Source organism: Diabrotica undecimpunctata, chromosome 3 (assembly GCF_040954645.1).
Source record: "Diabrotica undecimpunctata isolate CICGRU chromosome 3, icDiaUnde3, whole genome shotgun sequence".
Taxonomy (NCBI): domain Eukaryota; kingdom Metazoa; phylum Arthropoda; class Insecta; order Coleoptera; family Chrysomelidae; genus Diabrotica; species Diabrotica undecimpunctata.
Window position 1 is genome coordinate 87,485,054 of NC_092805.1, and position 17,996 is coordinate 87,503,049.

General features: G+C 31.7%; 1 protein-coding gene across 3 annotated transcripts in view; it reads right to left on the reverse strand.

Annotated features, from left to right (window-relative positions):
* Positions 1-13,341: 13,341 nt before the first annotated feature.
* Positions 13,342-17,996, reverse strand: part of p53 — a 44,794-nt gene continuing 40,139 nt past the window's right edge. For all 3 annotated transcript variants that reach the window (XM_072526229.1, XM_072526230.1, XM_072526228.1), the window contains one exon: positions 13,342-17,823. In XM_072526229.1, the coding sequence (XP_072382330.1) occupies positions 17,807-17,823 (17 nt within the window). In that variant the 3' untranslated portion in view covers positions 13,342-17,806. The remainder of the gene's footprint in view (positions 17,824-17,996) is intronic.

The window sequence follows — 17,996 nt, forward strand, 5'->3', positions numbered from 1 at the left end:
AATTAGAAAAAAATTGTAAAAAAGAAATTGTAAGAAATCGCATTTGCAAAAATTTCAGTCATTACCATTTTTGTCGTAAAGTTATTGAGATATTGAGCAAAAACAGTTTTCCTTTAAATTCATGATACAAATGCACGCGGCAAATGCAACGTTTGCATTCAGTCGCGATTTTAAATTTACACCACTATTGACCCCCCTCGCCATGCAAGATTATGGCGTTTTTCGTCTAACCCGACTGGACTATTTTTTAATCTTTCAGATGCGGCAACACAGTCATAAAATAACAGACCTATTCCTTAAGCTATTCAATACCATTAACATTTATTGAAAGTACGATTATATTGCCGTAAAAGTCATATAAGACAAAATGGCTTACTAGGTGATTCTTTTGACAAGTAGGAAAGAAGAACAACAGATCAACGTTAATGCAAGGGAGATAAATTACCACCTCTTAATATTCTGTAGCGTTTCGTCCACGATTTTGAATTAAATATTAAAAACTAGCTGACCCGCCGTACTTCGTATTGCCTTAATATTAAATAATGTATCAAAGTCCAATAAGCTCCTCTTTCGAACCTGTTAAGTAATAGAAATCTCTGGGTAATTAAATGAATTCTGTCGAGACTCGAACTGCTTCGAAAACATAATTGCACTTTGATCTTGTTGCAAAGAAAAAGTCTGACAATAGAATAATAGCTCCAACAAAAATGTTTTTCATTTTCAGGAATATCTTTCAAAGTTCTGTAAAGTCCCTGTAATGACCTCTTGTGGGCTGTAACATTAATCCCCAACGATTGATTTGCATACCTGTAAATGTTCTATTTTTGACGATATTGCAATCTGGTGTTCCATTAATTTGCATGTTTAATGATAATTTCAAGGCAAAATTTGCAATTCGTTTGCCTTCCAATAAAGTTGCATATATTCCAGATGAAGAAAACGCTAAGGTTACTGCGATCTGATCCTTGCCAATAACAATAAAATTAGTAATTTTTTTCTCTCTTTTTCATCCCCAGCAGCAAGAAATTAAATTCCACCAGATTCAATGTTTACAGCTTCTATCAAAATATCGTACGCGATCCATTGTTGTTAATTCCATTTTGGAAAATTTGTATGAACTATTTCGACAAATGCTTCAGTGTTGAACTGTTGTTTTATAATATACATATTATGTAACTGTTGTTCTTTTCATAAAGTCACAAAGGAAATGAATAACATTTATTTACTGTCAAATATTAATGGTGCGTCATAAAGCTTATTGAAAGATATCTTAAGCTACATAAAAAAAACTAAGCCTTGATAATAAACTAAAATAAGAAAAAGACAGACCAAACAATTGAATTAGCATACTGCGGGCACAGGATAAGTTGCGGGTCTGTTAATATTCGTCAAATTTAAGATTTGATTGTATTTTATTGTATTCTATTTATTTGCGGAAAATCGCTCCGCTTGCCATTCGCATCAATTATTTCAACTATGCTAAATTGACAAGTTCAGACTCGCACGAATTGTGCCGTTGTAAGTGCGATTTGTTTGCGTAAATATTCGTCTGAAATTTTATTTCACCATCGACTGCGTTTTTGTCCGGATTCTTAGTGCGGTAGTAATTTATTATAACGAAATGGAGAAACTGACTGATTTAGTTCAACAATATCTCATTATTTATTATCTTTCCCATAAAGATTACAATAATATTCGAAAAAAGGATAAGGTTTGGAGTAAAATATTAGAAGAAATAGGCGAAAATGGTATGTATATTGAATTTTATTACATATAGTAAAATACAAAAATTTTAATTCATAGTCCTGAATCAAAAAAGTGGCAAATCTGTCTCGGACCGAGAATGCTAGTCTCGTAGCTCTCCTTGGGTCATTATCAAAATCTAGAAACGCTCTAACTTCAGGTTCTGCTGGCTCTTAACGTTGGATAAATCAGTGTCAGTAGTGTCAACTTTTGTTTCGATTGCTCTGTAGAATATACGCCATTTTTGTGCTAACATACCGAAAGCATTTTCTACAACTCTTCTCGCTCTACAGAGCCGTACATTATAATTTTCCTTGAAAATATGTTTTACTTTGTCTGTATGGAAAGGGCTTCAACAAATATGATTTTAGAGCAAATGCTTCGTCTCGGATTATGACATGAGGAGAAGGTTCAACTTGCACAAACAATAACCAATAATACTATTGAAATTTTTTTTAAATAACACCAGTGATTAGCTCCAGATTTGTGTGGACATTTTATAGTAATATGCTTGCCATCGATGCTATCAACGCAATTTGGAAATTGCCACATATTTCTAAAGCCTTCTTCAGATTTTTTCCATATTTCTGTAGTTGGTTCCGGTAAATATGTTAATTGCAAATTTCTGCATATTGCTTCACAAACTTCTACAACTATGGCACTTACAGTCGAAAAACCAACTCTAAAACTATGGTCAATTGTATAGAATGAATCTCCAGTTGCCAGATATCTAAAAACATTTTTTTTTGGGGATGAGATAAAGAAGAAATGGGAAAATTTGTGAGATACTTATGCCAAGTATATCAGAACCAGCAAAACTAAAACTATACAGGCGGCAAATTCTACGAAAAAATGTATATGGGCAGATCAGATGGAAGCATTCAAACCAGCCATACTCACTACGCGGCCCTCAGACTGCTAGGCAGTAAAATAAAATTTGCGAGTTATAATATAATTATGTTTCTATTTAAGTATTTAATCAGATTACAGTAGTGTAGAGCGGCGTAATGCATTGTACCGCATTTCGCATTAGTCATCTTTACCCCCACCACAGTGGCACTGGCCGGCCAGTAAAGATGTTTCAAAACCTTGTAGAAGGTTTTTTCTGTATGTACTGATGGTTGCCCATCACTGTTGGGGCGAAATATAGGGTTTGTTCAGCTGTTGAAAAAAACATTTGGGAAATGATAATTTATTGAGTTTCCATTGTATCATTCATCAAGATAGCTTAGCTGCTAAATTTGGTGAAAATTTCAGCTGTGTTATGAAAACACTTGTAAAGATTGTGAATGTCATAAGATCAAATGAACTAAACTACAGAGAGTTTCAAGAATTTTTGAAAGAACTTATGTCGCAATATGGGGACATTTTTTACCACACAGAAGTGAGATGGCTAAGTAAGGGTAAAGTTTTGGAACGTTTCTTCAGCATTCGACATGAGATTACTCTTTTTTGGCTACAAAGAATAAAGAGTTTCCTGATATTCATAATTTTAGTTGGTGGCTTAAAGTAGCGTTTCTCAGTGATACAATGAGTATTATTAATGAAACATTGACCAAATTGCAAGGAGACTACAAAACATTGTAACGAAAATGATGAGTATTGTGTTTTCACTGGAGCAAAAGCTGAATATGTATATTGAAGAATTGTCAAATGAAGATTATTCCAGCTTTCCTTCCGTTAAAGCACTGTTTGATGAAAATTCAGATGAAAGTCAAGAGATTTCTGACCTACTGAAGCTGTTAGCAGACCTAAAGGATGAAATGTTTACTGAAATGCAACTTTAAAGAATTAACAAATTCAGAACTTGACATTCCTGGAGTCAAGTAAAAGACATTTTCCTACTTTTTACATGCAAAACAGTCCATATAATTCATAATTATATTGTTTTTACGTAACTTGTAATAAAATTATGTTATAGTCATATAGTTTTAAAGTTATTTCATACCACCACGTGTACTTGCGGCTCTGAGGAAAATTTCATTCAAACTATTAGGCTCCCAAAGAAATCCTAGTGAGGATCCCTGATTCAAACCAAAGTTTTGCAAAAACTACATGTACCGTTAGCGATGTCCCAGTACCAGAATTGACAAATGTAGAGTCTTTTGAGAATGAAATTGGCAGAGCACAATCATCTAGTTCACAAAACATTCAATCAAACAATTCAGGAACATCGAACACCAATATCATTCAGGTTCAAGCCTCAGCAGTTACACCTAGATCAAGTGGTGATCCTAGAGTTACTTCTCAGCGTAAAACTCCCATTACCATCAAAGCAAACAGAAAACGCCATTCTGAACCATCCAGATCTGTGAAAGAAGTGATAACTTATTTTGAAGGCAATAAAAGTCACTTTTGATGCAATCGACAATTTTTTTTTGGCTCATGCATGTGCGATATAAACTTTCTCTCCTATACTTTGTTTCAAGTTAAGAAAATAATACTGCGCTTTTGGAGATCAGTGTTGCCAAAACTCTCAGGCTCGTGTTGCTATTAGATTGTCGATATGATTCATTCTAATCAGAGCTGTATTCAGCACTGTGTAGTTGTAGTTAATTAATTTCACTAATAAAAGGATATGTATCGTTGAATACAAAATAATGCATTATAAATACTTGTTTCTTTAATTGACAGATACATGTATGTAATTATTATAGGTCTAATAAAAATAGTTAAGTTTTACTATTGTTTAACATTAATAATTTACTAACGCTTTAGATAAGATGTAACTAAAAAAACAAGTGCAGCTTTAATTTTATTTTCATGTAAATAATAACAATTACATACATAAAATTTTTTTCCTTGTATACATGGTGAATCACCACTAACGGAACGGAAGATTACAACAACCCCTTAACAAACATATCCTTGGTTGAAGTCACTGAGAGGTCCTTCCATTCTTTGGAAACACTATGTCCAACATTCACCCAAGTTTCGTCCAAATAAACGATGGTGTATCCCTAAGAACGAAATTTTTTTATCTCACGCAAATACTGATGAAAAAACCATGCACGATGGCACTTAGCCGCGTATGAACTACTGCATCGTAAATGAACTTTCTGCTGTTCACTCTACTTTTGGTACGTTTTCTTGTTTTTTTTATGGGCCCTAGTCCTTCTTCCGTAGCTTCTTTGCGTATTTTAGAAATAGTACTAAAACTTACTCCCGTCATAGAACTTACTTTATTGCTTAAACTTCTAACACTTTCACCACTTCTTAAATTTAGATGATAACTAAATACATTTAAAACAATTTGTTTTGCACGGATGTCCAGGATATTCCCTTGGCTTAATTTTTGAATTTCCATTTTCAATTAACATTTAACTGTAAAGTCAGAATAACTACTACAGAACCACAAAGCCTTATCATTATGTAGTCAGAGAACGACATAAAATCGCTGGCATACGCACACCGTATTATTTTAAGTTGCAATTAGTAATTAGATATATGCATTCCAACGGATAGCTGGACAACCGCGCTACACAAAGCGGTCCGTTTAATTGCTTATCTTTAATAGCCGGCAAAATGCATGATTTAGCTAAGCAATATTTTCTGCTGATTTCCATAATTCATGACATGTGGTATTTTCACACAAAACAAATAAACTGTCGTTACTATAATTAAAATAATATAAAATAAAATTATCTTTTGTAAATACTATTTATTTAATTCAAATCATTTCCCTACTTTTCATCTCGTGTTTCGAATGGGCACTTTTGGTCAATCATGTTAAAAAACATTAATTTTAATTCATGTCTGTGGAAACGAAAATACAAATAATACAACCCTCAATCGTGCTTGTGTTTGTCGTGACATCGCCGCACTTCTATCGTCCATAAGAAATACATGGCCCTATCTCCGCAATGTTATTTTCTTAACGTGGAATGCTCTAAAGACAAATAGAAACAAAAATGCGTCATGAATGAAACGAAATGAAACCAATCAGCGTCACTGCAGGATCCGTCCTCTGCTTCTACCAACAAGGAAGATTATGTTAGCTACTATGTAAATACAATGTAAATGTAAATACTACTATGTAAATACAAGGACTGATGCTATGACCCAATGTTTTGAGGAGAAACGAATTTTATTATTATATGTTGATTAAATTACATTTATTATTTAAAATAGTTTATTATTTTTCTTGTTTTCACCTCAATGTAATGGCCAATCGCTCTTCAGAGGAAATCGCTTCTCGATAATTTGTGTCTGATTTTCCTATATCACTTTCTATAAGATGCAAAAGTTCATCGAAACAATTTATTGGCATTCTAAAATAAATATAAAATCTTTTTTCATCTCTTAGTAATTCTGACATTACTGTACGAAATTCGCCATATTCTCTTCTTTCTAGGTTGATATCGTGAACCCATTTTCTTCTTTTCCTATAAAGTTGTAATCATAAAATGCGAATATCTAATGCAAAATATATTAATTCTTAAAATCATATTCGCCAATGGGTTAAATAATTCGAAATTGCTTAAATTTACAATCATATGATTTTTTCATAATATGGGTCGTTTTCACCACTAAAAAATAAAAAGGAACAAAGGGCACAAATCTAATTTTGAAGTGGAGGGTAAGTATAATCTAAATCCAAATTGTCCATGCAAATCAGTGAAGACAAGGTATTCAATGACATTGTTTTAATTGTGTGAAACTGATAAATTCATAAATTATTGTTTAATGTTAATTGACATTCATTCACTTCATTATATGATGAAATATGACTTGAATCAATTAGCCGCTTTAATTTACAATTATACGATTTTTTTCTAATAGGGATAGTTTTCACCCCTAAAAATAAAGAGCAACCAACGGCACAAGTCCAAAAGTGAAGTGGAGGGTAAATAGAACAAAAATTAAAATTTTCATGCAATTGGATGGTGACACGTAAAATTACAGGGTATTATAAGGAAAATTAGTGAAGAATCAAAATTCGACATACGTGTTGATGATTACGGCAAACGAGTTATTCGCAGTAAGCATGAGGCTTTTCACAAAGATTGAAACGCACCGTAAATTTTCCTAAATGAGGGATGATTTGGAGTTGTATGGCAGTTTCAGGGTTAGAATGTTTTTAATTTATTGAGGGTACCAGGAACGCTGCGAAATATCAACAAATGCCTAAAAATAGCCTACCACCAAGTATTGTGAAATTAAATTATAATTTTCAACTGGACGAAGCGGCTTGTCATACGGCCAGAACCACAAACAACTGGTTTGGAAATACATTATAAATGTCCCTTCTTGGCCGTCTAACAGTCCTGACCTAAATGTCATTGAAACAGTATAGCTAAAATTAAACATACACTAACGAATAACCCACAATGGACATTACACAAACTTGAAGCCAAAATAGAGCTGATTTGCAATGAATTTACCTCTGAACAGTGAGATCCTTAGTCAAGCAAATGCCCAACCGAATTTGAGCGGTCATAAAGTTTAAGGTCGATGTTACTCCGTTTTAAAAATAAATATTTGTTATGTACCAATATTTAGTTGCCCACAAAATAAACACTTTTTATTATTAATTAGTTCTGTTAGAGTAAGTATATTTTGTTTTGTGTCGCTTATTGAATCTATACTATTGTAACTAATTATATGGTAATACTTTAAAAACATGATTAGAAAAAATAAACTGTCAACTACAGTACATTCAACCAACTTACACCTCTAAACGATTAACGCAATTCGCCGAAAACCTTTTGTTGTAGTAAAAGGCACGGTAAACTGCACTGGTGTTCTCCATAATGTTAAACACTTTGCTCTATTCTAGGTATAAAATAAATATATGTGTCATTAACCCGTTGTTCAGTTTTGCATATTTTGTTACATTTGCATAATGTTATTTAACGTAAATTTCTTTCACCTACTTGTTTAATAATTTTTTTCTGAAACAAATACTATCGTGGTAAGGAAAATTTATATTCAAAGTAGATATACAAAATACTAAAATGTCACTTTTAATTTTTGTTAAAAAATACTTCGAAGTAAACTAGAACATTTTGTCAATTTAAATAGTGGTGGTTAGATTGACCATATGTCTGTTATAGTGTACCGTTTTTGAGACATCTGCGATTAGGGGTTAAAGTTAGGTTTTGGTAAATATATTGAACTTTTTATTTTCAAATGAAAATACTAAAAATAAAATAATTGTGGGAAACATTTCAATTTGTTTATGTACGGTTTCCAACCATTTCTAAACTTTTTATCAAACATAATTAAATTACAAATTAATTCAAACGTGTAGTTTCAAGTGACCGTCATGCCTAGACGTAAGTTGGATATTGACGAATTAATTACAAATGTGCATAAATACTTTGCCATGGAAAGAGACAAATTTAAAGAGACATTTAAAGTCATTATTATGTATAAATCAACGCGTTTGTGACGCATACGGGATAAGTAAAAGTAAGCTAAAAACTGTAATGAAGACTGTCAGAGATTATCAAAAAGATCTTACTGTGACTGAGTATCATGAAGGCAAGAAAACAACTCATAAGCATTCTAGGAGCATTGACTTACCTAATGGAGAAAAAAACTTTGAAATTCGCAATATTTTGTATCGAATGCGTGAAAACAATCAACATGTCAATTTACTGGCCAAAATAAGAGAAAGATAAATTTCTGAAATTAAGAGGACTAGTCTTTGGAAAGTAGTGGTTCACAAAAGAATTCAATTTTTGAGAGAATATACTAGACTTAAACCTGAAAATAAAACATTCGTGTACTTAAAATGAGACATGAATATTTGCAAAGGTTGGAATTAAAAGAATTTAGCAAGACGACAGTATAAAATCAATAAAACACTGTAGCGTTTTAAATTTTATAATACGTCCCTGTTCGTTTATCTCGTCAGTACGCATGAAGATTGCCATAAAATCTGTTTTTTGTCTTTCGTCGTTAAAACGCAATAAACTGGAATATTTAAAAACTTGTTTTTGTCATTTGTTTACATTCGAGTCCCCTAATATAATATTGCAAGTCAGGTAATACAATTTTTCTAATACGTAATAAACTGGGAATATTTCAATGTGTTTTTTGTCGGTTCGTTGCTAAGAACGAGGTCAAAAGAGAATATTTTGCTTGTTTAGGTTGATAGACCACAAAAACTAGCTTTGAGGCGAGAGGGGAATTTATTTTGCGTTGAAATTTGTAAAATGTAAGGCATCGAGGAGTCAAGCGATAGATCTGAGACAGAAAAGATTTTTGAGTAATTAGGAATCGCGAGTCGAATTTATTTGTGTTATGTTTTAAGACCGGTTAAGGTGATAATACTCTTTGCAATATGGCAGTTTAAAACAGAGTAATCACTATAAGATTTGTGCACCGGCACTGAAGAAATTTTGTAAAATGAGTATATAGGATGTCCCCGTCGTCAGCTTGATTTCCTCCACCAAGTTCCTGTTTCAATCGTTCCTGCCTGCGTATGGAAATGGTTTATTTTTGTTCGAGTTAAGAGTTTTATCCTTTTCAGCTCCAATCCCAGAGAAAGTAGCAAGTTTTTTTTGAAGTTAAGTGAAAACAAGTGAAATTAAGGTAACAATTAACATATTAAATTTTAAAGTAAAGACAGACTCTTTTTTTTTGATAATTATTAATACCTAATTGCTTTCATTAAAATTTAAAGGAATTGTAATATTTAAGGTTTAACTTAGCTGTCATTTTAATTGTTTTTTTTTTAATTTAATGTTAACATATGACAGCTAGCTTTATTTGTTTCGATATTTATTTGTTTTGTTTATTTTAAAAAAAGGTTAATCTTTGTGCGGTAACATTTGTAAGTTTTTTTAGTATCTCCAACCCCTTTGTAAACGGAGTTTGTAAACGGACACATGTAAGTTTTTTTTTATTCTGTATTTGGCAACTATTTATATAGTATATTTTTTATGCCACTTATATGTTTGATGACTGTTTGTTTGAGACAGAAATAAATGTTTATTCCATTTGTCTGAACTACTTTGTTTGCTTTATTTTAGAATAATCTCCTAACCCTTTTATGTGTTTTTATTTTAGGGATATTTTTCCTTATATATATATATATATATATATATATATATATATATATATATACATATATATATATATATATATATATATATATATATATATATATATATATATATATATATATATATATATATATATATATATAGTAAACTCTTAAATATTGGGGAAATCTGCAAGAAATACTCTAATGTGTATCAATTGTTTCGCCGAACGTTTTCGCCAAAGAGAATTAATTTGGCTTCTTCAGGGCTGAAAGAGAATAAATTATAATTAGCTACCATATATTATCTATTAAAACATTATTGATCTTACCGTAACTTAGAATTGTAGAGTAAGAATATTAAAAAACTTTGCTAGTAACATAGTGGTGTTTTTTGTTACTATGTGCAAAAAAAGTTTTTTATAAGAATTGAAATGTATGGTAGCTTCGAACTTGACACGTAAAGGCTTACCCAAGGTTAATCGAAAAACCCAATGCAACTACATTTAAAAGGAGGTAATTCTTTGAAATGTCGGCAATAACTAAATTTTTGATTTTTAGATAGTTAAAAGTGAGGTTCTGTTTAAGCCAGAACGCAAGCGCTGACAACTTCATTATAGTTGGTATGAATCTTTATGTCGTTAAGGTTCATTGGTAAAAAACGAATGAATTTAAATCCCAGTAAAGGGAAATATTATTTTGATTTTCTTTATTTAATTATATTGTTCATGTATTATTGAATCTTATTGAGACGTATCTAAGAAAAGCAAGGGAATGTTATATATTTTTTGTTAATGAAAATTAATTATAAAGGTATGTTAGTTGTTAATGGATATATCAGTCAAGTTAGTAATCTGTGATATAGTATTGTTCTTGGTATCTGATTTAAGTAACAGGTGATATATATCGCTTAGATTCTTGATGTCACTCTTAACATTAATGGAGAAATCGTTAAGAAAAATATAAGACATTTCAATGAACTCTCTTTTAGACTTATTGTTCTCACGGTGGAGAATTGTGGTGTTGGTATAGTCCATGAGATGATCCTCTTAGATCCTCTTAAAGGTTGTACGTCTAGAAAAATGAATTCTCGCAAACTTAACGCAATAATTTTATTATTCTAAGAAAAACAGATGATAATGTCAAATCTAAATAAAAGAAATAAAAATGTAAACGATTTTTTTTCATCTCGTAATACAGAAGGTGCTTTTAAATTAACAGTCGAAAGATTGTTTCAAAAGGAGGAAAAAATTCGAGAATACTTTAGACTTTCCAGGGATTTATTTCTTACAATTTATAAGGGATGATATTACTAAAAACCCTACAACAGAAGACATCACCTAATTATTACAATAAGAATAACTATATAAAAACACAATTATAACTTCGGTATAAATGTGTACGCTGTGAGCTCAAGCTATGGTTTGTTAGAACAGTGAGCGATGCATAACTCACAGTCATTCGAACGCCGCGTACGTTCGTCAAAATCAAAGAGATGGTTCTCTATGATAACAGTTTGTTAGGTTCTGCTGAGCTGCGTGATAGCCGTGTACATCGACGGTGTGCGCTGGAATCAACTGCAATTTGATTTGGACGCAAACGTTCAGCTGAGCTCACAGCGTACACATCTATACCGAAATTATAATTGTATTTTTATATAGTTATTATTATTGTAATAATTAAGTGATGCCTACTAAATGTTCTCCCGAGGAAGATAAAAGACTAGTGGATCTAGTACAAATTTTAAGACAGTTCCAAATAAATCCCTGGAAAGTCTAAAATATTCACGAAATTTTTCCTCGTTTTGAAACAATCTTTCTTCGACTGTTAATTTAAAAGCACCTTCTGTATTAAGACATGAAAACATTTCGTTTACATTTTTATTTCTTTTATTTAGATTTAACGTTATCAACTCTTCTTCTTCCTCCTCTTCTTGGAGTAATAAAATTATTGCGTTAAGTTTTTCGAGAATTAATTTTTCTAAACGTACAACCTTTGAGAGAATAAACTTAAAACTAATTTTTAAACGTGTTTTCAGAGCGACAGAATATTTATGCGAATTAATCTAACAAACCGACTCAACCAAAACTGCCATGAGTCGAGTATAACAGATTCTGCTGTACGTGTATGCTGTGCGCTGCGCACTGTTCTAACAAACCGTAGCTTTAGGTGAACGTGTGCGTCCACATCAAATCGCAATTGATTCCAGCGCACACCGTCAACGTACACTGCTATAGCTCTGCAGCGCGCCCAACTAAGCAGAACCTAACAAACCGTTATTATAGAGATCCGTTCCTTCGATTTTGACGAACGTGCGCGGCGTTCGACTGACTGTGAGTTATGCTTCGCTCACTGCTCTAAAAACCCATAGCTTAATGTAAGCAATTAGACAAGTATAGATTGACAGTCACTAGTAACAACTTCACAAAATGTGGAAGACATCTAAAGAAGAAAATTTTTGTTCATGTCTGTGTTTTTATTGTATTTCTTTTTCTTAAAAATTTCTGATTTCATCGTCGTTTTCGTCCATTTTTTATATACCATATGTAGAATTTGTTTCATGTAACATCTACAGCTTCACCTTTTGACTAAAGTTTTTATAGGAAATTAAAGAAAATGCAATAAAACATTTTTGTAAATTTTATTATTACAAAATTAATAAAGAGTAACCTAACAATCGGTAAAAAAATATTGCAACCTTATTGCATCCAATTTTGCTTACGGTCTATTGTATATAATTTGAAATTAATAAAGCACAATAGCAAAACCACATTAGCATGTGTAACATATGCCCTTCCTAAATTAAAAAAAAAATAAGTAAACCGGAAAATTATTACTAACTTACAATATAAAAAAAAGGAATTATATAAATGGAACGATCATATTAAAACTAAAATTTGAAATAATCTTTCAAATATATTTTCTAAAGCAAATAGAGCAAATTAACGATATCACCACGCCAGCTTTGTTCTCTCTCTCTCTCTCTGTTTATATTCACAATATAAAACAACAATCTCAACCAGTTTGTTTAATAAAATTTCTGAAAAATACTTACAAAATTATGCACCGAGTGGTTTTAAGACATTCTTAATTAAATCCTCTATACAATGCGCGTCTTTTGAAACAGATATCTTGATTATTCTCTGCAGCGATAAGCAAAAATTAGGATTTAATGGGATATTTGATATGTGTAAAAAAAAATATTAAATGCTGTTTTATACAAACATTTTGTCATGGAGTACAAATTTTATTTAGTTCTAACAAGGAACTTTACATATTATTATAATATTATCGTGTTGTATTACTGTTACTGTCAGAGAGTGCGAGCCTGAGTTCGCTTTCACACAACACAGAACACATCTCAAACTCAGGCCAAAACTCAGATAGAGGGATGGTGTAGATGAGGATGGTATACAAATAGGCGCAGCAAACTGGCAACAGTTTGCAATGGATAGAACTGACTGGCGTAATAGATTTGAGAAGGTCGAGGCTCTTTTATAGGGCTGTAGCACCAATGATATATATATATATATATATATATATATATATATATATATATATATATGTATATATATATATACATATATATATATATATATATATATATATATATATATATATATATATATATATATATATATATATAAATGAAGCTAAAAAAAAACAAAAGAAAGAGTTAACAAGCTGGTTACTTCTATAATTAAAGAAAAAGAAGATTGTACTATTGAAAATCAACCAGTACAAGAAAAAGAAGCCGATAAAGATGACTCAAGTCCATGGTGTATTTTTGATGAATTAATTGGACATGACTTATCTAAACGTACACCTGCATCGGGAGCTATAAAAGAAGTCGACATGTATTTGTCTAATGACATATTAACCAGAAAAAATCGAACGGAGATTGGAACTGTCCATTATAGTGGTCGAAAAACCATCGCCATGTATATCCTAACTTAACCACTATATTTATAAAATATTGTAAAATCTGGTTTAATTTTAAATAAAAGAAGAACAGGGTTAACAAGTAAAGTGGAAAAACTTATGTTTTTAAATGTCAATTTAGATGCCACACAAGAAGTTGTAAGATTTTCTAATATAAAGTGAGAGGTAAAATGATTTTGAGATTATATAACCGATGCTTCAAAACCGAGCAACAAAAAATGGTAAAGTTAAAAATGAATATATTGAGAGGAAGTTTAGGTATGGCATAATATAGATTAAAATAGATATGGCATCACCAAAACCGAAATAATCACAATACCAATAGCTGAGTGGCAAGGTCCTGGAAGAAGTGGAAAAAAATAAAATGCAGAAATGCACAAGCATATTGTTAACAGAAATTAATTATGACCAGATGAATAAAACATGCAAACTACGGATAAAAAAGAGGAGATAGTCCTGGCCCGACGCTTGAGAAGAAGTTAACACGGTTCAAATTCAAGAAACTATTTATTAAATCTGACTTTGCCTGTGGAAGCTAACTTTGATAAAAAATATGGCTCGACTTTTGGGTCATAGTTTTTTAAGCTTATAACACTTGAATATTCGGATAACATAAATTTGTATATATTTTGTTATTTACTGGAGAGATTTTACAATGAATTAGTGAATCAATTACGAAATACCAATAAATATTGGTTAAAATGCGCTAGAGATACTTCTCTAAACATTTTATTAACCAGATTTAGTCTTTGCAACATTCCCCTTTCAAAATGGTTTCTCCATCGTTATATATAATCTATGTAATATTAATTAGTGTTTAATATATTTGTACTTGAGCACTTTATTTTTCATTTTAATGTAAAATTAAAAATAGCATGAGCACTGTTTTAATACAGGACGCATTTAAAAATAATGCGCACCTTTATATTGAGGTAGAATATAATATAAATCTAAAAATTTAGTATTTTCTAGTAGAAACTAAAAAGTTATGTTTAAAAACATTAATTCTATAAAGAATGCAAATAAAGTAAATAGTAGTATTAAACATATTCTTACTTTCAGTGTATTATAACGTTAGTTTATTTAAAAACCACAACAAGCAAATTCCATAATGTTGAGCAAACATTTTAGGACAATAATGTACTTATAGATAATGGAGTAAAATATATCGATTGTAAGAGGACGGAAGAAACTCTCTTGGTTGAGGAATTTGCGGCAGTGGACAGGTTTGACAGCGGACCAATTGCTACACGTAGCGCAAGACCGAGATCAGTATACAAATATTATAAGCATGGTAGTCGCCGACGTTCCGTAGGGATAAGGCACTCTAAGAAGAAGAAGAGGTATAAGAGACGGATACTTTCGATCGACAATGCCTTTCGCCAAATATTTTCAGGTCATTTCGGGAACTAATAAAAAGGATAAAAATTGGTGGTGCACAATAAACATTTAAGATAAAAAAATTGGTTGCCTGTAAAGTCGGTTTTACGGGCGAAGATTTTACGTGACAACGTCTTTTTCTCGGTAGAATATTTATTGATATGAATATTATTAAATTGCACAATAGTTGTTTGCAGTTGAAACGCGCTGTTTCTTCTCAATCGACTGAATTACGATTGATTGCAGAGTGATTTAAACTAATAATTTACTTAACACTATCAACATTTGTCAATAGTATGACATAACCTATAAACTCAGTTTCTCAACTTTTGTGTCAATCTAACAATTAATCAATCAATCATAGTTTACGATAATGAAATATTAGCGTACAATTATTTACCTTTATTGTTGTAGTTGTTGTAAATGACGAATCTAAGCACTCCACATTTTCACTACAGACACCTGACCACACGTGTGAACTTGTATTATGACGCTTTCTCGGTTTCCCAACGCCAAGAACGCTCGAGAAAGACAGAGACACAAGCACGCACCGATTCAACGCGCCTAATTCTCTAGTGCTGCGCGCGCAGCGGACCGATCATGTTTGAGTGGGAGAGAGACGCAAGGCATTCGCCGGTCCGGCGGGCCTCTCTCTGGTTCGGTGACTCATCGTAACAGACGTGAGCGGGCGTTACACTTTTTCATGAGTGATTCCGAGCCACAACCTAATTTAAGACGTTGTCACGTCAAAATCAGTTCATAATAATCAGTATTTAGGAACTATGTAGACATTAATATCCACAATTTATAAAATTGAGGAGATATACACCTAATTCAGTACACAGAGAAAAGGAAGAAAAACGAATATTAATCAAATTACATAAGGAGCCCGAGATGAAAATAATTAAATACTAGTGAACGAAAAGTATGCAAAAATAAGGCGGAATAAATACTTTGATGGCTGATTCAATAAAGATTTTTAAAAATAACCAGTAAAAACAATAAAGAACGGTAAAACAGTTGAACTAGATGATAACCCTGAGGAAGTACCGACAACCTTCGGATAAATAGGACCAAGCTGGGCAACACGTTTGTTTAATAGAACTGTGCAATTGTCACACATGACAGAAGAATTGATAAGCATCATCTTAGCACCTGTGCACAAGAATAGATAATAAGTTACTTCGGGCCACTTCAACCTTGACTCACGCCCACTAACGTGGCAAGAAACGACTACAAGTTGGATGCGACACTCACGTTTACTTTTTCCATGCCTGAATCTGAGGTCGCCTCACGCCATCACTGTGGTAAAACTTAATGGGAAAAGTAAAACACTCATCATTCTCAACATGACGTGTCCCAATAGTTAATACACCTATAGGAAGGTCTTATAGGTATATAAAGCCATAGGACTGGTAAGAATAATATATAACCAAATAAACACCCACGGATCAACTGAGAACATGACATAGGACTGCAGTTGTGTCATTATCTGTACGAGATTTGAAAAAGAAAGGTCGTTATGAGTTTCTTCGTAAAATTATTAAAGAAAAATAAATTTTGGCGTTTTTGCTGGTTGGATAAAAAGTGAATAGTGGAAAACGTCGTGAAGTTTTTGTGGTAGCAGCCAAGCAGTGCAAAGCAGATATTTTCAAACAATTGCAGGTTTTTTTTTAAATACAACAAATTACCTGAGGCGAGGCTGTCGATGTCTTTTGGGAGGCCATCAGATTTGGAGAGTTTTAAGCGACATTTGATTGTCAATGATTGTCAAAGTACTTTGAACAACGAGAAGCAAAATTTTAAGTAGAGGAAGCCCTGTCAATTTGCAGATTAAATTTTGATTTAAAATTTTCAGAAGAGACTCATAGGGAGATAGGTGTTTTGAAAAGTTATTGGTTTTGTGAATAGAAACAGTTTTTCTTATTTGATTCCTAGAATTAAAGAACATGTTAGGACCACATGATCTGTATGTTTGGATTTTTACAAGTTAGATGTCTTAATTTTGATCTGTTAGAAAATTTTATTCATTTTATATAGCAGATATATAGATTATAAATCGATAAAGTATATTAATGTATTTTAGATTTGATATTTTTTTGGATCTTATTTGGGGATACAATATAAGATGAAATTTACATAATATATATATATATATATATATATATATATATATATATATATATATATAATGTAAATTTCATTATATATTCTTCTCAAAACTTCTCAACCCCAGGACAAAAGAGTGCCCTACCACTTACAACCTCATCCGTTCGTAGGTTGGTCAATAACTTGCTTATGCCGGCAATTTCTTTTTGCCAATGCAGTCACCAGAGAATACTACTCACGCATATTTAGTATTTTCATGAATAGTTTGTTACTTGCAAATCTTTAGTTTAAATAAAGTTTTGAATCAGAACAACCCCGTGGTAAAATAGTCAAATCTATATCAAAGGACGATTCCAGTTATATACAAAAATATGTTGTTAAAAATTTTTAAAAAAAGCTATTTTTAAACCTCAGCATGTATCTGAAGAATATGTTTAACAAAACGATTTAATAACTGTAAGCTAATGAAAAACTAAAGAGAGAAACCACCCTAAACTGATAAAACACACCTACTTACACAAATGCTCGTAAAAACAAGTGATAACATAAAAATACGTAGTATAACAAGTTTACAAAAAGGTAATTGTGTAAAAAAAAAGGAAATACAAAAAATATAAAGTATAGAAATAACATGGAATGTTATTCGTTTAGGTCCTCTGAAACAAAAAATAAAATGTAAAAGTTTTAAGTATTTAGAGTATAAGGGAGTCCCCATTAATTACGGGAGTATTTTTTGGATTTGTTCACATCCACGTAAAAGATGATAGCAATAAAAAGAACGAATACAATATTATGAATGAAAGAGGTCAAAAATGAAACATATAACATA